Source organism: Manis javanica, chromosome 4 (genome assembly GCF_040802235.1).
Source record: "Manis javanica isolate MJ-LG chromosome 4, MJ_LKY, whole genome shotgun sequence".
Classification (NCBI taxonomy): Eukaryota; Metazoa; Chordata; class Mammalia; order Pholidota; family Manidae; genus Manis; species Manis javanica.
The window spans coordinates 9,560,001-9,585,938 of record NC_133159.1 but is presented as its reverse complement, the minus strand read 5'-3'; the positions used below and the strand labels follow the sequence as shown (position 1 = coordinate 9,585,938).

The 25,938-nt window shown below is 54.8% G+C and overlaps 1 protein-coding gene and 1 long non-coding RNA gene across 4 annotated transcripts in view; one reads left to right on the top strand and one right to left on the bottom strand.

Moving 5' to 3' along the window:
* The first annotated feature begins 1,807 nt into the window (after positions 1 to 1,807).
* Positions 1,808 to 25,938, top strand: part of DHRS3 (dehydrogenase/reductase 3) — a 39,110-nt gene continuing 14,979 nt past the window's right edge. Inside the window, exons 1-2 of one of the 3 annotated variants that reach the window (XM_036999845.2) lie at positions 1,822 to 2,401; positions 2,849 to 2,998. In XM_036999845.2, the coding sequence (XP_036855740.1) occupies positions 2,849 to 2,998 (150 nt within the window). In that variant the 5' untranslated portion in view covers positions 1,822 to 2,401. Of the gene's footprint in view, positions 2,999 to 25,938 lie in introns of all 3 variants that reach the window. The other 2 variants (XM_017669782.3, XM_017669781.3) reach the window with 2 other exon arrangements.
* LOC140848820 (uncharacterized) lies at positions 17,820 to 24,179 on the bottom strand. Its single transcript, XR_012129993.1, has 2 exons — positions 19,402 to 24,179; positions 17,820 to 19,121 (listed from the first exon to the last, which is right to left on the bottom strand). It is a non-coding gene; the product is annotated as an uncharacterized lncRNA (long non-coding RNA).

Here is a 25,938-nt window from a genome sequence, read left to right as displayed (position 1 = left end):
GCTGCAGCAGCTGGGAGGCGCAGTGTCACACTCAGGCCACTAGGCGGCTTCGAGGCTAACAGATGGGAGCCGGCTGCGTGCACCCGGTTCCAGGTGGACTTGCCCAGTCCTCTTCACAGGCCCGCAGACACCAGCCGACCCTGGGTGGGGAGGACCAGCTTGTCCAGGTTGGGATTTCTTTTCCGTTTTTACAGACCTCCGAGGTGGAAGGAGGCAGTCACTTTGATAAGAGTCCTGTCTTCAGCTATGGCCTGGGAGTCTGATGAAGGCAATAGTCTGCCCTCAAATCACACCTTTGGAGGGCTGGATGGTGGGCAGTGGGAGGGAGCCTCACCCTCTACCTCCTCCCTCCCTCCTGCCCCAGTGAGGCCCAGTGGGAAGGGAAGGGGCATCGTGTCTGTATTTAGGTCCCTCCCTCCTGCATTTCCTGGCTGGGTAACCAGGAAAAAGAAGATAACAGTTAATACCCCCATTGCAAGGTCAGTGGGAGGATAAAATGTTAGAATATAATAAGCCCTAAATGTAGGCAAGTTTCTCCTGCAACCCCACCCTTCCAGAACCCTTTTGTTCTTCCAGCAGCTCTTGGGATAATGAGTTTCCCAATTCACCTGCAAACTTCTTCCCAGAACTACAGGGTCTCTGTCCAGGAAGTAATCCCCAGCCCTTCCTCCCCAAATCTGCTTTTCTCAGTGCGACTTTCTTACCCCATCCTCAGCAGAACTACCAGGCTGAGCATTAAACGTAGAGATTCCATTGCTCCCAGTCCCGCTGAATCAGAATGTCTGGGAGTGAGGCCTGAACATGTTTCCTGTTGGAGAACCACTTCCCCAAATTACAGGGCAGCTGCCTAGTTCTCCTGGCCTGGGACTGTCAGGGCAGCAGGAGGCACGTCCCATCAGCACTTTTAACTGGGGCTGCTTTTTAGTGACTCACCTCCCAGACTTCCTGCAGCAGACAACTCTAAATAGCTGGGTCCCACCCTCCAGCAGGGGAGCCATTCTTGTTGGGGGAGGGCAGGAGGTTACAAGGTGGGTGCCAGGCTCGAGCAGACTACGTGTACCCAAAGAGAGACGACACTGCTTGCACAGTACAAGCGGCACTGGTTTAGGACGTTTTGTTTACAGGCTTTTGTTATTAAGGAACTTGCTGTCAGTCAAGGTAATTCTAGCCCAGATGAGCAATAAATATGCTCCCAGCTAATCTTATGGGGATTTTGTTGGCACCTGGGGGGCAGAGGTTCCTTTTCCCTGCTCACACCCCACCCCCACCCCCGCTCACCCAATGCAAATCATGTTTCCCAGCTGTTTCCCCCAGCAACCGGAGGGACTCGCTCAGGGCTGACTTAGAAAGTGCACTTATCTAAGTGGAGACAGAAGACGTCTAGGCAAGGGTCGGTGGCTTCCCGGTCCTACCCGGGGCCAGGGGATGAGCAAATGACCGGCAATATAGACCCTGGCCGACCTGATAGGGTCAAAGCATGCGCGAGCTCCCCCGGGCCTGCTCCGCTCACAGGGACGGTCACCTGGCACGCGGGCCGGGGAGACACGGTCCCGGGCTAGGAGGAATGTCTCCAGGCGGGAGCCGATTTGCAGGAGTCCGTTCCAGCGTGTTCGAGTTACGGCTGCGAGCCCGGAGGGACACCGCCGGCAAGTCTCGGCTTGCCGAGAGGGGAGCCAGGCCCGGGAGAGCGCAAGTCGGAGCGAGCCCGGGTACGCGCCCGCGCGCGCGCCCCGCGACAGCGCAGGGGGAGGGGTGGCGGCGGCAGCCACTCAGAGGAACCTTAGTGAAGCCTCCGAACAACTTTAACTGTCAATCAGACTTAATGGGGTATTAAAAAAATGGGGGGGAAAAAGGGCCGCCCTCCAGCTCAGCGCGGCTGCTGCCCAGAAAGCGAATGAATAAGGCGGCGCAGACTAGGGCGTCCGATCCACGCGCGCTCCGCTCCAGGACCCTCTCCAAGTTGGGAAGGACAAAAAAGAAGGCAATAAATGCTAACAAGGGAGAGAGAGGAGCCGGATCGAGCGGCAACTCCCAGCCTCCGCTGGAGGAGTGAGGGAGGGAGCCGGGGAGAGCGAGCGCGCGCGAGGGCGAGCCATGCACGGAAAGAAACTGACACCCGGACCCCCCACTTCTTCTGCACGTTGCTGGCAATCAGATCGCGTTTAAGCAATTTCCTGAGCCCAAGAATAGCAATGAGTCGGGAGACTTTCGCGGGCTGAAATTGGGAGCTACAAGCACTTTTCCCCAGACTTTTTTTTTTTTTTTTTTTCTGGAGAAGGGGGTGGGGAGCGCTACAAATTTGGAAACGGCGTTTTTTGTTCTGTTTTGGTTTTTGGTTTTGGGTTTTTTTTTTAATCTTGCACTTTGAAACCGCGGGACTGTAGCACGGTGCGCGCGTGTGGTTGGTGCTTTTTTTTTTTTTTCCTTTTTTTTCCCCTTCCCCTTCGTAAACTCCTCTGTCAGCCTGTAAACATTACCTGAGAATTCCCCAGCCGAAACGGCTGCTGGGGCAAGAAACTTCTTGTTAGAACTTTCCACCTCCGGCTGCCCCCTCACCCCTCTTACTGTCCCAACCTTCTGAGACGCTTTTTCTCCTCCCGAGGAGGATTTTTTTCTTTTCTTTTTCCCTTTTTCTCACCCGGTGCTTTGCATTTGGGAAGAGGTGATTTCAGGAGTGGCCAGGTGGGACGCCTCTCTCCCCCTTATTCGGTTTATTTATTATTTTGGGGGGTGTTTTTTTTTAAATTCCTGTTTTGTTCGGTCCGGGGAGTTTCGCCCCCTGCCCGGCTCCGCGGCGCGGAGGATGGTGTGGAAATGGCTGGGCGCGCTGGTGGTGTTCCCTCTGCAGATGATGTATCTGGTGGCGAAAGCAGCCGTCGGACTGGTGCTGCCCGCCAAGCTTCGGGACCTGTCGCGGGAGAATGTCCTTATCACCGGTGGCGGGAGAGGCATCGGGCGCCAGCTCGCCCGCGAGTTCGCAGAACGCGGCGCCAGAAAGGTACCGAAGCACAGCGACTCCAGGGGGTGGGGGCTGAAGGTGTAGGGAACCCCTGGGTCGGGGGCGGTGCGTCCACCTGCTGCGGCCGCCCGAACCGCCGTCGGGGTCTGAGAGTCGCCGGCCACCCTACGTCTCGGCGCCACGCGGGAGTGCTGAGCTAGTCAGTTTCACCTTGTAAATTTCCCGGGCACCATCCTGTCTTTTTTGGCAGGTCCGAAGTTGATCCTCTTCTTTGGGATCGGTGGCTGGCTGGCCGTTCACCCCCACCCCGAAACTTAGGAGACCCACCCATTTCCCACATTGCGCCCTCGCGAAGGAAGGTGGTGTGTTTTGCCTCCTCGCCTTCCCCTCTTTGCCACCACCCTAGTGAGTGCAAGGTGTGTGCGCTCCTGGGTAGAGCTGGGAGTCGCCTGCTAGCAGGCACTTGGTATTTTCCTTGGCAACCCGCTTCCCAGGCCCGACCTGAGCAGCTGTAGCTCTAGAGGCACTAAGAGAGGGTTTAGTTGGTTTGGGCTTAAAGGGGGGTGGAGGGAGCGGTCTTGGATGTCTAGCCTGGCCTGACAAGCACTCAGAGGCCCAGGTGTTTTTGAAAATCTGGAAAGGGGAACTGGGTAACCAGCAGCTGCTAAAGAGCCCTGTTCTCACCTTCAACCCTGCCAGCGCCCCCCTCCCCAGACACAGCCCCAGAGGGCATCCCTCCCCATTAAGTGGGGAGGTGGCACTGTGTGGGGGCCTCCCCAAGTGCTGCCTTTAACTTTAGTAAAGTTGCAGCATCTCTTCCTCCAGTTTTCCCAGACCTGGTGCCGGGGAGCGGGGAGGGTGAGCCAGCTGTCACCCAACTCCTACCCAAGCTAGGCTGACTCACCCAGTGACTAGGGCAATGGAGAACAAGATTGGGGGCCGGCGGGCTGGGCTGTCTCCAGCCAGCCCTGTGAAGAGGAAGAGAGAAAACAGAGAATTAGTTTGAAACTTAAACTGTTGTGAGCGAAGGGGTTGAAAGGGCCAGCGAAGCCAGCTGATCTGACATGGAGCCGCATACCTAGGGGATTAAGTAAATATGTACTGTAGAAAACCAAACCTGCATGTAATTCCAGGTTGCTTTTGTTTTGTTAAATACTGCCCTGAGATTTATAATTCCTCCGGGGTGGCTCTGACGGGGACTGAACTTTGGAGCCCGACTATCAGCCAAAGCGGATCACCCATTAACTCTTTCCTGGCCGAGCCGGCAGGGGACGGTGGGGGTGATGGTGGCCCGTGGTGGCCCAGCTAGCCGGAGTCCTGTCACGGCTCCTGCTTCTCCCTGGGTGGTTTGGACAGCTGCTTGACCTTGCCGTTGGCAGGGGAGTTCGGAAGTGTTTTTTTTTTAACCCTTGGACACACCGAAAAAGGAGAAGTTAAGAGTTGTTCTCAGCAGTTTCATTTCCGTGGGGTGATGCCTCGTTGAAGGGCCCCCAGAGCCCTTTGTGGAGGGGAATCTGAATGGCGGGTGAGGGTGTCCTTGCTGGGGATGTGGGGTTTGGAACAATCGGGTGTGTTTGTCATTCCTTAGCTGTCTGCATGCCACAGAAACTTTCTCCCGACTCTTCCAGCTGGCCCAAGTCCTGGGTCTCTTTTACTGCTCTTGTAACTGGCTGTAAGAACTCCGTCGGTCAATCTGGAAAAACTTGACTGACTATAAACAATCCTAAATTGAACGAAGTATATGGCACTGGGGGGAGGAGCAGAAGAGAACAGAGCAGCATGCTGTAAGTTCACGCACTGGGAGCCACGCCCCTCCTAACCTGGAATGGACATCGTCTTCCAGGCAATAAACCCAGGGCCAATTAGAAATGTATCTTAAATTTGTATTGGCTCACCAGATACAGACTCCTCGGGTAGGCCTGTGAAACGTCCAGTACCATTCACTCTAGGTTCAGTCCTCAGAACAGTCAGGGTGACCGAGAGTGCTTGCCGTATGACTTAGCAACTATCTATCTGAGCAAATTACCAGAGCTACTTTTGAATGTGCCTTCTGCTTGCTGTCAGGGCAGGGGCGGGGCGGGAGGCGGGGCTTTGGAATCTGGCCGAGTCCATCTGGGGCCAGGGAGAAGGCCTTGGAGCGAGCTCCGGAGCAAGGGTATTTGGGGCCCAGTGGGCTTGGGGACAAAGAGCCAAGTGTTTGGAGCGGGGAATTTACAGGAGCCGGCCAAGCGGGCTGGGTGAGGGGTGGGCTGAGGGGTCCACCTGGAGCCGCTGTAGAGAGCCGGGCAAGGCGGTGCCACCCACAGCCTGCAGAGCTGACACAGCTGCAGTGCCGAACCACCGATGGCTCTCCTGCCTTGTTGAGGCAGAGGCTGCATCTGAGAGCCCTTCCAGCCTGCGTTCCGGTGGGCCTGGACCTGGAAAGGAAAAGCCTCCAAAAGGCAAAAAAGGAAGGGGGACCCGAGCCCCTGCAAATAGCTGGTGTACCCCAGCTGTTTGGTCACTTAGGCTGCAGGGGCAGGCGTGGGTGACAACCCAATTTCCCATCATGACCTTGAGTCAAACCGGATTTGGCCATGTTTATGGGTGGTAGGGTACTTTTGGCTGCAAAGGTGACCCAAATGAGGGTTTTTCTTAAAGGCACCCAGAGGCTCCAGGAGCTGGGATGTTCTTCATGTGGAGGAACTGGCCAAGACATGCAGAGGGTAACTGAGGGAGGGAGGGTCAAGGTCGGGTGTCCGAGGAAAAGGCGCTTGCTGGATTATTGCCCACTACACTCCTTGTTTATTTTCTGTGTCCCCCTGAAATTCCTATCATGAAAGCATTTACAGAGCTTGGGCTGGTCCCTCTTCCCCCAAAAGCTCCTGGCTAGTTAGTTGGCTGGCCCAGCCTCCAAAGTCTTTGACTTGGGTGTGGATTTAGATGGGGTCCCTGGAGGAGGAGGAGTGGCCTGTTTGTTTGGCAGTATTTGCAGTGGCAGGTCCAGCCTTTGCTCCAGTAGGAGACTCCAGCTGGACCGGAGTCCTGGGCTGCGAGTCCAGGCCTGTGGAGGCAGGGGCAACAGATGAGGGCCCTACACCACGGAGGGGTAGAGCCAGGACTCGGGGTCCCTTTCATCTCAGGGAGGTAGCATGAGAATTGGCTCAGAGTTGCGTCCACCTTCCTGTTATTGAATTTACAGTATGTGAGTCTATAGCCCTGCTCCTAAAGCAGCTAGCCATGACATAGCCCTTCGTGTAGATCTGTGAATCCTATTTTCCATCACGTCCATCCAGTAAGTCTCATATCCCTCCCATTCCTGGCTCTGGGGCAGGCCCAGGCACATCTACCCCTTGCTGACCATCTTTGGGAGACCTCGTTCAGCAAACCTGCCTGAGGTGTCTGTCAGGTGTTTGGCCCAGCTCTGGCCCTGGAGACGAGAAGGTACAACAAACAAATAAATGCTGGATAAAGACCCAGAGACGAAGCCAGTCAAGGCGCAAATTACAGCCTGTATTACTTTCTTGTGGCCACCATAATAAATTCCTGCTAATTTGGTTAAGTTAAACAACAGAAACTTATTCTCTCATAGTTCTGGAAACCTGAAGCCAGAAGTCTGAAATCAAGGTGTGGGCAGGGCCCCGCTCCCTCCAGACTCTAGGGAAGGATTCTTCCTTGGCTTTTCCAGCTTCTGGCAGCCCATGGTGTTCCCTGATTTGGGGCTGCATCACCCCAACCTCTGCCTCCATCTTCGTGTGGCCTCATGAAAAGGACTCTGTCTCTGTGGTGTCCTCTCTTCTTCTTATAAGAACACCAGTCATTGGGTTCAGGGCACACTTTAAATCCACTATCATCTCATCTCATGACCTTTAACTAATTACATTTCCAAAGACCCTATTTCCAAATAAGGTCACGTTTTGAGATTCTGAGTAGACATGGATTCTGGGTGAGGGGGTGGCAGGGGGAGCTGGGGGGACACTAGGCAGTGGAAGCCTAGTGGAACTGTTAATCTGTAACAAGTGCTCATGGAAGGCTTCATAAAGGAGGCAGCATTTGGGGGGGCCTCGAAGGTCAAGAGTTTCAACTATTGTCGAGTTGGATAGGGATCTGGGAAGCTGAGCAGGAAGTTTGTATCTCAGACTCTGAGTTAGGTCAGTACTGATGAGAATAAGAAAAAGAAAGAGAGGAGGAGGGTCCAGGTAGGCACTCTTGTGGGACCTAGGGTGAGTCATCAGGCCAAAATCTCTGCCTGAGCCAAGTGGTGTGTGATGGTCACAAAGACAGAGGGACACGAGAGACAGAGGTGGCCTGTCTCCCTTGTCCTCACCCTGAATGCAGGCCTAGCTGGGAATTTATCAGGAAAGTACCAAGCTCCATTTGATGCAGCCTGGGAGCAGGAAGGTATAGAGCCATGGCATCTTGGAAAAGTCTTTCAGCTTGTAGCACCTGGTCCTTGGGTTTCAAACAACAGGCCTTAAAATTGCATGAATGGACAAACACCTTCCTCTTATTACCCCATTCCCTTCCCCGGGGAACAAAAGCACCCACCTCTGGGGCCATGCCCCCTGGAGCCTGGCACCCCTGGGATAATGGGTTCTTGCCTGGCTCTGCTGCCACCCTGGAAAAGTAACTACCTTTCTGGGCTGCAGCTAAGAAGCACACCTATAAAATGAGAGGAGGCACAGTGATCTCCAAGATCCTGCATGCTCTCAAACTCACGTTATGGATCAGCCATCTCAGGAAAGCCACAGATTGCCAAGCGCCCTGAGTTGGGAGGAGCAGACGTCTGTGAAACACGTTTGTTCTCATCACTGGGGATCTCAGCCCGTCTTGCTAGTCCCGCAGATCCACTGAATGAAAAAGACGCAAGTCCGGGTTGGGAAGCGTGCCCTCCATCTCACGCTCGTTGCTGAACTGCCTTGACTGCCGCTGAGTAGCTGTCTGCTGTGGATTTATTTCAGCTCTTGTAGGAGATGTTAATGTTTGCGACCTGTAGCTTTCAAGGGAACATGCAAATTTCCCAACTAGCCTGTCAAGCAGAACTTCCCATTTTTAATCTCAAAATGACCAAATTGTCTAGTTGGGCTTTAGTGAACGCTCCCCAGGTCTAGTAATACTGAACATGAGTCAGCAAGTCCCTCTTGGTCTATATTGGTCTACCCAGCCCGTCTGCTCATTCTTGTTTAGATCCCGCGCTCTTCTGAACTTTCCGCTCTTCAGAGCCTAGGGTGTTTGTGGATCCCTGCACAGAGCCGATGATCTCGTGTGGTTACGGTTACTTCCTCTGCTTGTTACATGTTTCTCATCTGGTTATGTTGAGGCCATCACTGAGAAAATGATCTCAGCCATATTTGTGAGAAGGTAGCCCTTAGCTGTCCTCTTCTACCCAGGAAAGCTATCTGGTTGCTACAGCCACCTGAGGCCTTGTCCCAACCTGCCACCAGACTCCAGCAGAGTTCTGGGTCTCGGTGTAGGGAGGATTCCAGACCCGACGTGTTCTCCTGTATGCTTGTGTGAAAATCATGGCCATACCTAGAGTAGTGTAACACTTTATCCTTATTGCTTACAAAAAGGCACAATCTAAAAATACACCAAGTATATGAGATATTGGAAAGGAAACATTTGAAACATATTATTCGGGTGAACCATGAAGGTCAGGAAACAGCTACAGACAAATGAAAAGGAGAGCAGAGACTGTTCAGGAGCTGGCATTCTCAAACATGGTCCGCCTGCTGTGGCATGAGCCTGGACCCTTAAATGAGGGAGGTATTAGAGTTCTAAACATACCCAGATCCCCAGGAAGAGCGTGCCAAATACCAGAACAGGTTAGCCAAAGAATGGTGGGTGGGAGCTCATTCACTGATGCATTCTTTCACTCACAAATCTATCACATACCTCTGCGTGCCGGGCACTGTTGTAGGCACTAGAGATACAGCCGTGAGCAAAGCAGACCAAAATCCCCACCCATGTAGAGCTGACAGTGAGCGGGACAGACAGCAAGTAAGCAAGATACATGGAGTAGACGGTGCATTAGGTGGCAATGAGCGCTAAGGATAAAGCACGGGAGTTGAGGCAGACTGCGGAGAACATACGGAGAAGGAGTCACACTGCGCGCAGAGGGGAGACCGTGCCTGGGCATCTGGGGAACTGGGAGGAGGCTGGTGTGACCAGAGCAGAGTGAGTGAGGGGGAGAGGAGGGCAGGGGAGAGCAGTGAGGGCCCCCATAATCTCTAGAACTGACTTTGGCTTTGACAGGCACTGTTGCAGGCTTGGGGGTTGGGGGGAGTGCTGTCAGGCCAGGGGCAGGAAACCAGTTCGGATGCCGCTGGGCACTTCTGGCTCCCCTGAGAACATCATTACCAGAGTGGCTTCTGCCTTTCCCGCGAGTATCCCAAAGCTCAGCTCGGCACGGGGCTGTGGAAGACGTTGGCCGTCTTTCCGGTCCCCTGGAAGTGAACGGGCTGCAGGGGGATCTAGGTGGGCTGGTGCGATCCTCGTGTAGGGGGGGGACATCACAGGGGACCCAGACCTTGGAGTCGTAGGCAGACCTGCTCTCAGACAGGCCATGATCTATTCTTGCTGGTGCCGTGGATGAGAAATACCGGCCAGCTCTGGAGTGGCGTGGCTCTGGGGAACTGCGAGCTGCCGCAGGGAACCACATAAACGAGGTTCTTTCTTGGTGGCACTTAAGTCCTGTATGATGACCATCTCCAGACTGACAACTCCAGCTAGATGGGTTTACTGGTAGCAAAGATGAACGCCTCCTAAAAATAAAATAAAAACCACTGTATTGGTGCCCAGAGTAAAGGAGACACTTTTCTGTTCTACTTTGTTAAAGGACTTCTGGAGATTGTGATCAGTATTGATTAACACTTTAAGAAGGTCCTTGAGCGGTTGGAGGGTGTCCAGGAAGCGGGCTCAGGATCACAAGGGCTAGGAGCCGTGATACAGGTTGGATGGCAAATTCACGGGCAGTTAGTGGACTACTTCCGGGGCTGGAGACGGTATCGGTTGCTTTCCAACAGGCAGAGACAGGACCTGGCCCAGATGGGGCGCAGGACCTCTCCGGGACCGTGGGGAGGGCTGGGAGCCGCCCACTGGATCCAGGAAGGCCCTCTCGCCCTGGGAGCCTTCTGCAGGTGAGCAGGCTGCTCTTAGGTGGTGGTGCTGCAGATCCCTGCATCCTTGGAGGCTGGGTTCCGGCCACCCCTTGGATTCTGTGAATCCTTGTCACTGGAGTAACATCAGGGTCAGAGCCAGGAGGAGGAGGGGACACCAGCATCAATCGACCAACACTTAAAAATTAAAGGAAGACCACCCTTGTCACATGACCTTACTTGGTCTTCCAGTGGTTCTGTCATTCCTTTGGGTTTTCCGGGGTTCTGGAGAGAGGACAGGAGGAAGGAGGCGGAGGCTGCAGGGCAGGCCTGACTTCACATCCTTCACTGAACTTCAGTCACAACCTAGACCCCCACGTCCCTGAATGGGATGCTGAAGCTTCCTTGGGCTCCAGTACTGTACAGGACCGGTGCTGAGCATGGCTGTGGGAGCACACGCAACTGGGGCCCTGCGGGTGGTGCTGACACTGTGCGTGGCTGTGGCTACACCGGGACAAAGAATCTCAGCCTGGCCCAGCCTACCCCAGTCAGGGTTATGGAGAGGTCAAGAGACAAGCTGTTAAATAATGGGGCCTCATGCATAGAGGTTTCTGGAGAGAGGGTTGATAAGCAGTACAATATAGTCCAATTTAGTTTAGTCCAAAAACTAAAATGTGTTTTTAAGCACTGAGTAGCAGTATTTGCATACAGTGAATAGGATACTTGCCAAAGGATTAAGGTAGTCATTGGTTACTGGGGTTTGCTTTAAACAACGAACTGATAAGCAGGAAATCAGCACAGTTTATTTCATTGTTTGACACCCAGCACAGCACCTCAAATATGCAGGGAACCCACTTTGAGGGATGAGTGAGTGCTAAACCTGGGTCACCAAGCTGGGGCCTCTGAAGTGACCAAGAGCTGTGATGGTACAGAGAAAAGAACGACCATTTTCAAGGGAAATCTTAGAAGACTTCTTGAAGGAGGTTGCAACTGAGGGGTTCTCAGCGAGTCTCCATATATTGCTTTCTTATGGATTCTCTCTTTTTAAAAATTTTTATTAAGGTATGATTGATACACACTCTTATGAAGGTTTCACATGAAAAAACAGTGTGGTTACTACATTTACCCATATTATCAAGTCCCCACCCATACCCCAATGCAGTCACAATGGCATATATTTTTTAAGAAAAAGTAAGGCTTAAAAATAGCTGTTCTAGGAAATTACTCAGAACATACTACTTTCCCCAGTTGATTCTCACTTAGGCCTGCTGAGTGTCATCTCATGGGGTCCTCAACCGTTGGCTCTTGACTCCGAGAGGAAGCTTGTGCACTGAAGTGTCCCCCTATTAGCTTGTGCCTTTGTCCCTCAGGCCAGGATCACCCCTCCGACCCCAGGCTTGTGGAACCCCAGGCCCTGCTTAGCCTTCAGCCAAGGCCCCTCTGCCACCATTAGGGAGCCATGAGCTAGAAGTTCTAATTACTTAACCATCATTGGCACAGCCTCCCAAAGAGGAACCGGCCCAAAATTCAGCTCCCAAACCTGGACAGTAGGACTTGGCCACCCTGGCCCCAAAGCCAAGGGCTGGCCCACGGGCAGGGTCACAGCTGCCGAAGCCTTTTGAGTGGTAGGGGTCAGCCCGCTGGCTAGACATGCATGCAATTGGTAGGCCCAGCCAGGGCTGCTGGGAACCAGCTCCTGATCCCAAAAATCCTAGGGGGCCTCCCAGCAACTTGCTGTGGGACCTTGGACAAGTAGCTTTATCTCTCTGGGCTTTAGTTCTGCTATCTGATTAACAAAGGTATGAAGATTCAATGAAATAATACACATAAACCTCCAGTTCAGCACAAGAATATTTGCCAGAAATGATGGGTCCTTCCAGATGGGGCCAGTGGGTGCAGGAGGTATAGAGTGGTAGGTATGCACTCCCTTGGCACCTTTTGCTCATGGCATCAGGTGCTCTGCTGGGCTCCAGGGGCAAAAGGCAGAGAACCCACTGGCTGGATGCGCCCTGGTTCAGGGATTCCCCAGGAAAGGGAGAATTCGGCCCATTGCCACAGAAGCCCTCGGGAATTTTAGCTCTTGACCCTTTCTGGAGGTCAGTACGAGGGACTCATTCTCCCCACGGGGAGGACTTAGAGCCTGAGGTCTTCCTGCCCCCTCTAGGCCTTAAGCCCTGTAGACACGTCCGCTGCTGATGGCCCCTTTCTTCAAGGGCAGAGGCTGGTCCACTGCAGGCCCTTCTGCGGCCAAGAAGCAGAGGCTGGTCCAGGGCTCCCCTGACAGCCTCCCAGCTTCCCCTTCATCATTTCCATCTCTGCGTCCAGGTAGCTCAGTTGGTCAGGGTGGGCTGTGGTGAGGCCCAAGTCATGGGTTACCATGGCAACTCACCATGATTTGGGGCCACGTGTTGCCCCATGTCTTCTCCAAAAGATTGTAAGATCCTCGAGGGGCCAAGGGCACGTTCCCTTAAGAGTCCTAGGCCTGCACTTTAATTCACAATCACAATTTAGGTAGGTCACAGGGAAGACAGTACAGCACGGAGAAGACAGTTAATGACTCTATAGCATCTTACTACGCTGATGGACAGTGACTGCAGTGGGGGTGATGAGGTCTTGATAATATGGGTGAATGTTAAAACCACTGTGTTGTTTACATGAAACCATCATAAGATTGTATATCAATGATATTTATAATTAAAAAAAAAAAGAGTCCTAGGCCCTGGAACAGTATCAGGCACACTGCTTAATCAGTGTTCATTACATGAGTGAATGCATCACTGGTCCATCATGGCTAGTTAGAGCTGTGTTTACTGAGCACCTACTGTGTGCCAAGGACCATTCTGAGCACTTTACATGTAATAATCATTTACTCCACACAGTAAGCTCCAATGTGGGTACTGTTACCATCTTCTTACTGGTTAGGACTCTGAGCATTAATAACTTAAGATGACACAGCTCGTAAGTGACCAAGTAGAGTTTGAACCCAGGGTGTCTGTTTCTTGAACCGGTAGGTTTTGGTGCCTCTCAGTTAATCCCTTTGTGGAAAAGAATAGATGGTGTTGGCAGCTCCTAGCAGAGTCTGCACAACGTGTACCTTTAGTAGCCAGGGAGTTTAAATGGGTCAAACAATACTGACTACAGTTTTCCTGACTGCAGGTCTGCAGACATCCTTCAGATTTGTTTATTGATGTGCGACCAGAAGGTCCCTGGGTAGATCTGACTCTGGGCGTGCCTCCAGGGGCTGTGACAGTGTTGTCAGGACTCATCTGTCTTTAGGCAGGGCCCCCTCCACCATGGAGCTGCTCACATCTGCCCCTTGCTGCTTTAAATCCCCCCAACTCCCAGTTGAGTAGCCTGAAGAGTGTCCTCTGCTCAGCAGTTCTGGAAGGGTCCAGGAAATGAGTCTCCCTGGCTGTGATTGGGTTGAGCCTGAAACAGTCACTAGTAGTGGTTCAATGACTGAGTGGTGAGCTGCAGGTCACAGGCCTGTCTCTGAGCCAGGAGTCTGCCAAGCCAGAGTGTGTGAAAGTGGGGAGGTGGGCTTGCATGGATAAACCAGGCTGCTATTCCAGGAGCACGAGGGTTGGAGGCAGATGTCCCCGACTCCCCCTTGTGGAAGGGCCCATCTAGTTTTCAGTCATCGCAAGGGGAAATTTCCATAAGATCCCGGCCTGGTGGTTAGCCTGCCCTCCCGGATCTAGTCCTGCGGATCTTACCAGGTCATTTACTGACACAATGTCAAAAACAGAATGGATTTTTCCAGGTTGAGCTGAAGCCTTCCTGACCTCAGGGAGTTTGTAGTTCAAAGAGGCAAACTGAGTAGCCCTCAGAGTGGTCTAGCAGGTTGTCTTTGTAACTTTTTCTAGAAGATTTAAGACCACTGGGATGGGACCTTAAGGAAGCCCTTTACCAGGTCACTGTTCACAGTGGTGTCTCCCTGGGTGTGAGAAGTCAGTTCTCCCTCCTTTCTGGCTGCAGGAAGGTGAGCAGGTGGGAGCTGGTGCCAGGACCTTCCATAGTGGGAAGAAGAGTCCCTGGGTTCCTCTCAGAGCTCCCAGGACCAGAGGGACGCATTTGAGCCCAACCAGCCAGCCCAGCCTGCCCTGATACCCACAAGCCCTGAAACAGGTCATCCCGGGAGCTGGGGCCAGCGTGAGCACGAAGGGCAGAGTGCCCCTTCCGCAGGCAGGCAGGCCTGCCAGATGCACCCACACACTCAGGCTGTCTTTGGCCCCCACATCCCAGGTCCTCAGCCTCACTTGGCAAAGTGGGGGCATCTCACCTCCCCCATCCGGGCCACTTCCCTGGGAACATGCCGCAGAGTGGGGGGCGGCCCTTTGCCCTGCTGGTTGCACAAGGGCAGTGCAGGGCTCAGGCCTCGGCTGACAGATCCCTTGTCCTGGTTTGGAGACCATCTCTTAAGCCTTCATGTTGGCAGGTGTGTGGGGGTGGAGGGTAGGGGTGTGTGTATGCACGTGCTCATGCATGTGAGCGTAGACACCCATGTTCATCTTTTTCCTTTCTCAAGGAGCCAGTGTAGAATAGTGATTCAGATTTTGAGCCCAGAGTCAATAAACCAAAGTTCATGGTCTTCCATTTACTTGCTGAGTGGCATTGGGTAAGTTACTAGCCCTCTCTGAGCCTCAGTTTTCTCATCTGTAAAATGAGGATTCAATGAGCTGATGTACGGAGAGTCCTTCACATGAAATGAGTGCTCAGTAAGTGCTGGCCATCATGGGGACGCTGTGGTCTTTGTCCACCCCGACCCCTCTCATGCACCCTCTCCAAAAGCCTCCAGGGCATTTCTTTTCACAGGAAGGTAGGTTAGCTGCTAAGTTCACTTGGGGAAGGCTTACTGTGCCATCCGGGGCCACAGACTTTGGAGCTGAGAGACTCCAGTTTGGATCCCAGCTCCTCTGACCCATGGCCTTGGACAAGTCCCTTAACTGTCCGGACGAGCCTCCCAGGGCTGCCCTAGCACATGACCATGAGCTCAGCAGCCTGACACAGCACATGTGTATTATCTTAAGAGTGCTGGGGTCAGAAGTCCCACTCGGGCCTCACGGGGCTAGAGTCACCGTATCAGGGCTTTGTGCCTCCTGGAGGCTCCAGAGGATAATCCATTTCCTTGTCCTTTCCAGCCTCTAGAGGCCGCCCACATTCCTGGGCCCATGGTCCCTTCCTCCATCTCAAAGGCAGCCGTGTGGCATCCCTCTGACCGGCTTCCAAGTCCCGTCTGTCTCTGCCTCTTCTCCTGCCTCCCTCTTCCGTGTCGAAGGCCCCTTGTTGTCACGCCAGGCCCGCCTGGATAGCCCAGACTATCTTTCTGTTTCAGAGTCAGTCGATTAGCAGGTTTAATCCCATCTGCAATCTTGATCCCCCCTTTCCCATGTGAGGTAACACAGTCACAGGTCCTGGGGATCAGCACACGAGCATCCTGGGATGCTGGAGCCATACTGTCTGAGCCTCGGTTTTCTCTTCTGTAAAGTGACAGGGCTGGTCCCCGCCCCCCAGGGCCATCGGAAAGATTCCAGGAGATTGTTGAACACTCCATTCAGGGGCTCAGAAAAGCCTGGCTGGATCTGCCCTGAGCACTTGCTGAATGCCAAGCTCTGTTCCAGGTGCCACCCAGAATACCAGGGATAGACGATGTCACAGTCCCCAACCGGGGAGGCCAGCAGGGTGACTAGAGCAGTAGGACATCATCAGGAAAGGGTGCCCTTGGACAGCAAAACAGAAAGGGGGGACTTTAATTGACCCTGTGCTGGGTGGGCAGCTGCTCCACAGAAGAGAGACCTCTGGGTCACCCCAGAAGGCTTCCTAGAGGGGTAGGTTTGAGAGGAGGGAAGGGCATGCAGGGGGCTCTTCTAGGCCACCGGGACCAGGTGGGTGCACAGGGAAAAATGCGCAGGGTCTGGGTCTAGCTGGGAAGATGCACCGGGGCCTTCCAGGTGACAGGTGCTTGGATGGAGCAAACCCTGGTGGGAGGCAGCTACAGTCACAGGCATGGCCTCCAGGGAGTCTTTGATGCTGTGGTTAAATTCTTCCTACACACTAAGTGATTTATAAGGACAACCTGATTTGCTCCTCAGAGCAACCCTGTGAGGTAGGAACGATTACTGTCCCCATTTTAAAAATGACACAACGAAGGCTCACAGGGGTTAAATACTTGCCTAACGTCACACAGCATGACCATGACTATAGCCATGTGATTGGGTCCTGGGCAGGCTGGCTTCCAGGGAAGGAAGGCAGGTAGTGTAGTGGCTGGGACTCAGGCCGGAGGGAAGGCATCAGGGTGAGGCGAAGCTCACAGAAGGAAAACGTCCCAGGTGGAGGGAAAGCGCCTGTCTGGAAAATGGGAGAGCGTTTGGCCTGGCGGGAACAGAAGTGGGAGCAGAAAGTGATGGGAGGTGGTCCGGGCAGACCTCACAGATCGGGAGAGCTCTCGGGAGCCAGAGAAGGGCTGCTACAGGGTGTGGGGCCACACCGGTCCTAGAATATGGGGGAAACCTGATTTCCCAGCAGGTTCTCTGATGTTGGCCGGGTGGGCACGCTGTGAGGCCCGTGCTGAGGGGGAAGTGTCCTCACTGGACTGCCTGGGCTAAGGCCCACGTGGGTTTGCTCTTCAGCATCCTGGTCCTTGCAGGGTATGCTGACCCAGCCATTTCCTGTCGCGGTGTCCCACCGCTTCCCCTAACTGCCCCAGCACTGCAGGCCCAGATCCCCAGCCTGATACTGCGACGCCAGCCAGCCCAAAGGGTTAGCTCCATGGTGTTTGACCTTTGTCCTGCAGAGACTAAACCGATTCCTAATGAATAGGTAGTTACCTTGGCACAGCTTGCAAGTAATTTAAAGCTTGTCATCGGTGGGGGCTGGTCCATAAATAATGCTTAATAAGCTGAAGGTCTCCCTGGGGGCACACCAGCTCAGGGACCTCCAAAATTCAGGTTGGGGGCAGGAAGGGGGTCTGAAAGAGTCATCCCGTTGGAAAGTCTCATTCCTTTCTCAAAACAACAGCTATATTCCCACCTCTGCCCACAGCTCCCGAAGTGCTGCCAGGGCTCGGGGGTCCCTGCTCAGCCACTTCCTGGCCATGCCTTTGACATTTCTAGTACCTCAGGTCCTCACCTCTAAAATGGGCTAATAGCTCAGGTCCACAGATCTTTGGGGACTTGCCTAAATGTATGTGTCCCTAAATGTAATATTTCCATATTGAGGGCTTGTGCTTTTTGCATGTGCACAGCGGATGGGCAGGCAACTGTGCGTTAGTGAACTGCCGTCAGCTGGCCGTTTGGGAGGCGCCGGACCTTCTCCCTTCTGGGGCAGCTCTCTTGGAGCTCCGTTTCCTGCTGCCCAGGGAAGGAGCAGAAGCCTCCTGACCTGGCATTCAGCCTCCTGGGTTTGCTATGAAGCACCCTCCGCGTGATAGCCCCAGCCAGCTTCCTAGGTGTGTGACCCGAGCAATCACACAGGACCCCACACTCAGAAGGGTGCTGTACTTGTTAATACCCTGCCGTGGCTGTCTTGAAATTCTCAATGATTTTTGAGTTAGGGGCCCTGCATTTTCCATTTGCATGGGGCCCCGCCAATGCTGTGGTTGGTCTTCATGGTAGCCATACTGCAGGATTGTCAATATCACCCTTTTCACATTGGAGGCAAAGATTTCATTCATTCATTCATTCACATAATCACGCGGCACCTGGTTACCAAGCCTGGTGCTGGGAATTCATCCTGGGAGCCTACATTCCAAAGTGTGTGTGTGTTGCAGGAGAGGATAGTCAATATACAAGTAAACAAATAACTATTAAAACTTCAGGTAGTGACAAAATGCTGTAAAGACAGTAAAACAGGGTGATGTGACCGGGAGGGACTTGTATATTCCCTTCAGTGAAAGGGAAGCCAGAATTGGCTCTGCTGTTAAGCCATGACTTGTTACATTCCTGGGGTGCTTTTGGAAGATCTGAGGTCACTTCCAGGTTCTCAAACCCCCACATGGACTTGGAGGTAGTGGGGTCCAAGTAGGGGAGCCAGTGTGGGGATTCCTTAGGCCCAGGGGACAATCTACCTATCTCCCTCCCCCACCAGTCGCAGCTTCTCAATGTAAACCCAGAAGGCCGAGTTGGGGGACAGTGGGTGAGGAGGGGGCCTGCTTTGGTTTCTCTGGGTGTATCCACGTTCTTACCCGGGCAGCCCCCTGCCCCTGAGGCTTCCGACCAACCCTGGCAGCCTGTTCTGATTTCTTGCATGCGCGACCTTCCCCACACCAGCACACGGAGGCCAGTTTTGATTCTCCCCGCTTCCCCAGAGGGAGATAGTGAAGTTCAGAGACACCACGTGACTTATCCAGAAGTCGCACAGCAAATCTACTCCAGAGCAGAATGCTGGCCTGCCTGGCTCCAGCCAGGCTGCTTTCCTTCTGAAAGGCAGTTCAGACACCACCCTGCTGCCAAGGGTGCACAGTCCAGGGCTGCTGTGGGAGCTCCCTGGAACAAACGGTGGCCCCTGCTCGGTGGGGGCGGGCAGTGGCTGGTGGGCAGCTGGCGGGACACTCTGGCATCTCCTTACACCTGGAGGAAGGGCCTCAAACCCTCCAGCTCTTCCGCTTCCCCTAGGGGGAACGAGCTTCCCAGAAAGCCAAGTGCGAAGGCAGGCACTCCCCCAATCTGCTGGGCAGAAAGCCCAGAACTGACCCCAGGGGCCCAGCCCTCGGGTATGGAGGGTCCCTGGAGAGCCAGGGACGAGGTCCCTAGTACAGAGCCTGACCCCCAGATGGGTGGAAGCCGCCAGCCCCCGGGGATGTTCCGAGGAAGGAGGCTGCGCTCCAGCTGGGCCGGTGCCTGCCAGGGGGGCGGCGGAGGGTTCACGCTGCGGCCAGCAGACTGGCTGCGTGTTGCAATGTCTGGTGGCGTTTGCAGCATCCTGTCCGTGTGTGCAGCTGGGGTAACCTCGGGCCGGCGCGCAGGAGCGTGTGTGGCTCGCAGGCAGTGCGGCCTGGAGGCTGCTGGCACCTTGCATCTCATTTACAGCTCCGGGTTCAGCCGCAGGTCAGCGGCGCCCGTGACTTCACGGCGTTTGTTTACCGCCCGCTGCAGGGAGGAAGCGGGGGCGGTCCCTGCCGTGGGAGGGGTCCCCTAAGCCACCCGCGCCCCGCCCCCTCCTCCCTTCCTTGCCGTGCGCACCCCAAACCTCAACCGGCGCCCCTCCTCGCCCCTTCGCACCAACCGGACCGCAGCCCCGCCCATCCCTCCCCATCTACCTCCCGCCCCAGCCCTTCCCCATCTGCCAAATGGGATCCCAGCCCAATCCCCACCCAGGACTCCCGCCCCGCCCTCCCCACCCCCTCCCGGGACCTCTGCGGGCCCCCACCATGCGCCGCCCGGGGCCCACTTTCAGAAGGACTTCCCGGAGCCCCCTGCCAGACCCGCTGAGGTCCCGCCGGGCTCCTCCTGCCACCCCCGCGGCCCATCATGTGAGCGCAGACTGCCTCCTGCCCGGAGCTGGAGCCGGCGCGGCTCGCTGGCTGTCAGGGGCGGGGCTGGGTGGCCGCCCCTCTGTTATCGGAAACTGGCGTGTTTACCAACGGCGCGCTAGGTGGGTAGCCGGCCTGCTTGGCGGGCCTCCAGGCACCCTCTTCCTGGGGAGCCTGCCCCTGTCATCTGGAGCTGTGTCCTCCTTCGCTTAAGCCCGAGTGTTCTGGAAGCTGAAGGCACCTGGGAATCTAAGCCGGGATCTTTGTCGCCCTCCATCAGGGACTTGCCAGTGCCGACCTTCGGAAAGGGAGGCCCAGGGGCTCAGTGCATGGCGACCCTGTTCTTCCATTTCCTCGCGCCAAACCCTGTGGGGTCCTCTTGGACCTTCTCTTCCTCTGGCAGCCCAACCATGCAGCCATACCACATTCCTCTTCTCCCATCACCTCCATCCAAGTGCCCCAGTCCCATGCCCCTCTGTCTGTCACGCCTGTCACCTGCCTGTACAGCAGCTCCTAACTGGGCCTCTCCATGGTACTGGTTCCCATTCCCCATTCCAAACCCCCATTCCAGCAGTCACAATGTGTTCTAAAACCCAAGTCTCAGCCCTCCAAAGGGCTTCCCATCTCACTGGGAATAGAATTCCAACCCCCCACCCCCACCTCCCGTGGCTATAGCCCCCAACCTTGTGTCTCAGCTCAGCACTTGGCCTCCTTGCTGTCCCCCAACACATCAAGCTCATTCCCAGCCCAAGACCTTTGCACAGGCTGTTCCTTCTGCCTGAAATACTCTCCCCAGATTCTTCATCAGTCCCTCCTTCACTTGCTGCAAGTCTCTCCCCAAATGTTATGTTATCAGGGAGGCTTTCCCTGATTTCCCTGTAAGAAGAAAGGCTGTGGGGAGAAGGTGACTTTGTGGAAGGAGACAGAACAGCTGGTGCAAAGGCCCTGAGGTAGAACGGACCGGGTGGTTATGCAAGCAAGGAGACCAGTGTTGGGGAGACCAGTCAGCTCTGGAAGGTGAAGAGCTGATGGTGGAGAGATGGAAGTTCATCACATCAGTCAGAGCCTCTTCACCCGTAGTGAACATGGTAGATTTCACTCTGGGTGAGATGGGGAGCCTTTGGTAGTGGTAAACAGAGTGACAAGGTCTGCCTTGTGTTCTAGAAGGATCTCTCTGGCTGCTGTGTTAAGAATAGACTGAAGCAGGTGTGGGGGCACTGGGGCAAGGGTCAAAGCAGGGAGACTGGGCCGTTGCTGTGGTCCAGGTGAGGGGTGATGTGTTCTGGGTCCAGAGCCGTGGGGGAGGCAAGATTTCAGAGGTCAGGCTGACAGGTTGCTTATAGGATGAGAGGAAACAATTAATGGACAGTGTGAGTCTTCAGGGGAAACGAGCTGGGCATCTTAGTTCCGTTGCTCACTTGCCTTGTGGACCTCTGGCCAGGACTCTGTGCTCATACATGGAATGAGGATAAGGAGACCCACCTGTATTAGTTTCCTGTGGCTACTACCAGCTACCACAAACCAGGGGCCTCAGAACAGCAGAAATGTATTATCTTGCAGTTCTGGAAGCCAGAAGCCCAAAATCAAGGTGTCCCGCTTCCCCTGATGGCTCTGGGAGAGAATCTTTCCAGTCCTCTCCCAGCTCCTGGCGGCTCCTGGAATTCCCTGGTTTATGGCGCGTCACTGCAAGCTCCATGTGTCTCTCTTCTGTCTCTTATAAGGACACCTGTCATTGGATTTAGGGTCCACCCTAACCCCAGGTGATTTCATCTCAAGAGCCTTAGTTAATTACATCTTCAAAGACCTTTTTTCCAAATAAGGTGATATTCACAGGTATCAGGCATTGAAACTTGGACACAACTTCTTGGCGGACACAAGTCAAGCCATTGCACTCCTGGCAGGGTGGTTGCAGGGACTGAACCTCGAGTGCCTAGCACAGGGCCAGGCACACAGTGAAGAGCCCTGGAAACGTTAGCTGTGGTGGCGGGCAGTGCCCTTCTCCCTCCCTCCCAATCGATTGGAGAACTGGGGTGGTCCTGCCATCCCCTACCCCAGCCACCAGTCTCAGGAGAGCAGCCCCATCGCCTGTCCCCCCACCTCGGCCTCTAGAGGCCCCCAGTACCCTCACAGCAGACAGGATCATCACTGGCACCCATGTAGCAAATACTTGGTCAGCAAGATCACATGCTGTGCCAGGGCAGGGCGGCCGCTTCCTTCCTTCCCGGGAGGTGGACGCCCCACCGTCTGGTCCTTCTCACATGGCGTGTGGTCTGGGATGGCTGTGCAGTGAATAGACATCTGTTCCTGCAGATGAAGTGGTTGGGGGCACAGGACCGGGCATCAGACCGAGCAGGTTGGAGTTCCAGGTCTGCTACCAGCGGGGTAACTGGCTGTATAGCACAGCCACTCCATGCCTTGGTTTTCCTGTGTACAAAATGGGTACAATACCTCCCTCCTAGAGCTGTCACAGGACTAAGTGAGGGACTCGGCGGGTGCCCAGGCTGATGCAGGCAGGTGGTGAGCACTGCTTCTCCCTGTGGCCCCCCAAGCGCCGGTCCCAGGCTGGACATGGACCAGAAGTCTCTGTCTGGCTCCAGGCTGTGGTCAGGCACCTGTGGGAGGATACTCCTGGCTGCTCTAATTTGAGGCGCTTCCTAACAATCTTCTCCAACAGCTGAGCCAGCGGTAGCCAGAACATTCTCGGCAGGCCCAAACAGGGGATGAAGCCAGTGCCAGCCTGCCCTGCAGGACCACGTGGGGAAGTCCTGCCTGCTGCTCTGGCAGCCTGGCAGTGCAGGAACAGGAAGGGAAGACGCGCTCTAAGCTCAGTCCCTCACAGCCCAGGGGAGGCCTGGGACTGTGTCTGCCAGGCCCCCAGCCCTCTGCAGCACCAGAGACCCCCTCTAGAACCCTCGGGGTTCCCCAGTGCTCAGCGTGAAAACCTCTCCTGAGAAATCCTCCTAAGGGGCGGCCTGCAGCCCACTCTGTAGCTGGGCACTGCCTTTCTGGGCCAGGCGTGTGCACAGGAGAGGGACTTCTAAGTTGGGTGGAAGAATGGGACCGGAGAGATCTCCAGGATTCTGTGGGTCTGCCCCTGTCAAAGCTGTATCTAGAGGCAGACAAAGTAGAGGGGCCCCAGGGGGGCTCTTCCAGCATCTGTCACCCCAGTGACTCCAGTTTTGTGGGGTTAGTGGAATCCTCTGTGGGCAAGGGTTGATCTATTTCTGTTCTTGGGTTAATAATAATAGCAATACGACTATTCTCGGTCTCTGGGACCGTGTAACTCGGTCCAGAGAACTGACCCCAAGCAGTCAGGCTCTGGAGCCTGGGTTGCAGGCCACGCAAGCTGTGGGTCTCTTTTTGCCAATGCACAGGGATGTGAGAGAAGGAAAAGCTGAAAATGTAACTTAGCCTGGAGTGTGTGTGTCCACCCTTCCAATTCACCTGCCCACGCTCACACACATCCACTCAGCCACTGCTTGTTGGAACCCTGCTCTGACCCAAGATGTGTCACACACTCAGTTTTATTGCTTGCTTGTTCTCATCTGGGCGCAAGGACGGATTTTATTAACATCCTCCTGCTGGAGGCACTGAGAGTAGAGGAGAGCCGTGCACCCTCCAACCCGCGGCCTCCTGCTCCTGTTCTTGGTTTGGGGTCCCTGGTGGGCAGTTTTTTCCTTTAAAGAAGCCAACTCAGCACCTCTGTGCTCCAAAATGGGGGCCTGAGGGACATGAGCCAGCCTGCCAGAGACCTGCCCAGGGACGTGGATCTTTCCGGGGTTGCCAATTATAACCAGATGCTCCTCCTGGGACCCACCCGGGGACCACCCAGCTCATGTCACCAGGGGCCTGTGTTCCGCAGCTGAACTCCAGCAACGAATGCCAAGTCCAGGCATTAGTGTGAGCCCCTCTGGGTAAGGAAGGCAAGGCTGGGTGGAGAAGATGCACTCACTGTTCTCCCGTCACAGATTTTTCTAGAGGCCTCCTGGAGCCAGTGCCATGTGATGACATTAATTGGCTTCTACTCTGTGCCTGGCACATGCTGCATGCTGAGGTTACCTGATGAATCGGGTTCCCTGGAGGACCTTGAGTGCCTGGCGGGAAGCAGGGGTGTTCACAAGCAGGCCCCACACACCCACATCTGTGCAGCAGGCTAGTGTGGGTGGTCCAGAGCGTGAGTTCTGCATCACACTGCTTATAAGTTGGGTAACCTTGGGCAAAGTTATTTTATCTGTCTGAGCCTCACCTGTGAAACAGAGAGGTAACCATACCCACTCATGGGCTTATAAGGAGGGAAGGAGAGAATACCTGGGTGCTCTCAGCATAGCACCCAGCCCACACAGAGTGCCTGATAGACATTAGCCAATGTTTAGTGGTATTGTTGTAGGGAAGATGGAAGGAGCAGCCAGGGAAGATTCGGGTCATGCAAGCAGGGTTCTGTAGGATGAAGAGGAGTCCACGAGTAGCCTTGGCATTTACAACAGAAAAACAGCCTGTGCTGGGCACTAGGTAGGGTCACAGGGAACCCAGAGTGGGTGAGATTTAGACCCTGCCCTTCAAGAGACAGGATGGAGACTCGAAATGGTGGTGAATGCACACAGCAGGCCACTTGCAGTGTGTGGTGAGCAAGTATAAACCGGTGAACTCCCTCACTCATCCACGCAATATTGAGAGATGCAAACAGTCGAGTCACTGTGGCTGGGAGTCCCACAGACACTGCCAGGGGGCTGGGGATCCAGTGGGGCTTAGCCCACAGTGCTGAGTGACTCTGGGTAACTGATGATGTTTGGGGAATGATCTGCAAGGAAGCCTTTACCTGCCCTCCTTTTTTAAGATCATAAATAGCAGCACTTGTCCTTCAGAGACAATTTTCCCAGTACAGACGAGCCTAAAGAAGGAAACGACAGTTGCCCTGATCTGACCCCAAGACAACCCTGTTCGTCTGCAGTCTGATGACTCCCTTGACCTGTTACGTCTTTAGAGATGAGGTTGTCCTATATGGATAATGCTTTTTTTCTGAACATTATGTCCCTGAACATTTTCCCATGCTGTGAACACTCATCATTCTAATCGCTGCGAGAGTTCTCTGCTGTGAGTTTCTGAGCACTTCCTCTGCATGGGAAATACCAGTAGTGAGCCCACGCTGGGCACTTAGTGAGGGCCGGCTTCTGTGGGCTTAGGCCCCCCAAGAGCCCATGAAGATAGGAAATTACTTTTCTCCTACTGGGAGAGTGACTAATGGTGTCACTCAGCTGCTGTGTGACCTCAGACAACTTGCTCAGCCTCTCTGAGATGCAGTTTCCTTATCTATACAGTGAGCATAGCATAGCTTCCTCCAATTTAAATGCAGTTCCCCTGTTTATCCCGCTCACCGTAACCCATGTCCAGCTGCTTTCCCTGCGGGAACAGGCCCCCAAAGCAGGGGGCATGTGTGTTTTGTTCTCTGCTGTATCCTCACCTGGGCACAGCGTCTGGCCCACAGCAGACCCTCTGTGCGGTTCTGGTGAGCAGAGCAGATGAGGAAGTGTGAGAAGCACTGGGTGGGAATGTGAGGGCTCGTGGAATTTGGGAGCAGAATTCTCAAAGCTGAGGATGTCCCACTGTGCCTGGTCCGCAGAGGGTTAAGCTCTGGGTTCAAATTCTGCCACCACCACCCACTGAGTGTGACTCTGGGCAAGTTACCTACCTCCTTTGAGCCACAGACTCCCCAGCTATAAGAAGTGGATAACCATAGCCTTCAGCGCTGGGGGCTGCTCAGGGTCCAGGCTCGCCGTAACCACTCTGAGGGCAGCTTTAATGGGGAGAAGGGCAGGACCTCCACCCTTGCTAGGAGGCAATAGCCGGGCAGGTCGGCCGTGGCCAGGGTGGGAGGCAGGAGGTCCTCCGTCCCTCTTCCCCAGTCACAAGGTGCAAAGGAGGACGGAAGCTGACCGTTCGCCCCAGAGCGAGGGAGGCCGGGAGGTGTCAAGCCAGCCTGAGTGCTTGGGTTATAAACCCAGCCTAAGACTAAGTCCAGGGCCACCGACCCTCCGCAGCTGTCCCCTGGCCTGGCAGCTAATCAAGAGGAGGCTGCCTTGGGCTCAGAACGGCCTCCTCCTCAGGCGCTTACGCCAGGGTCCCCGAAGTCCTAGGCAGCGGACTGGAGGAGGGGCCGCGAAGGGACAGTGGCTGGAGCAGCTCCACCCGTGCCCTCCACTCAGCACTCAGCACTCCCCCTCTCCTGCCAGCCCCCAGCCACTGTCACCACGGCGATACACCTGGGTCCTACACGGAGCCCGGCTTCCGGGGGATTCTGAGTGCCCCCCAGGGCCCCGAGGGAGCAGACTGCAGTGCAAAAGGCTACAGGCAGAGACACACTCCCAGCGAGGCACGCACACATGGCCTGAGCCTCATTTTCATCCGAGACCAACCCCTTGGCCTGCTTCAAGGGTCCC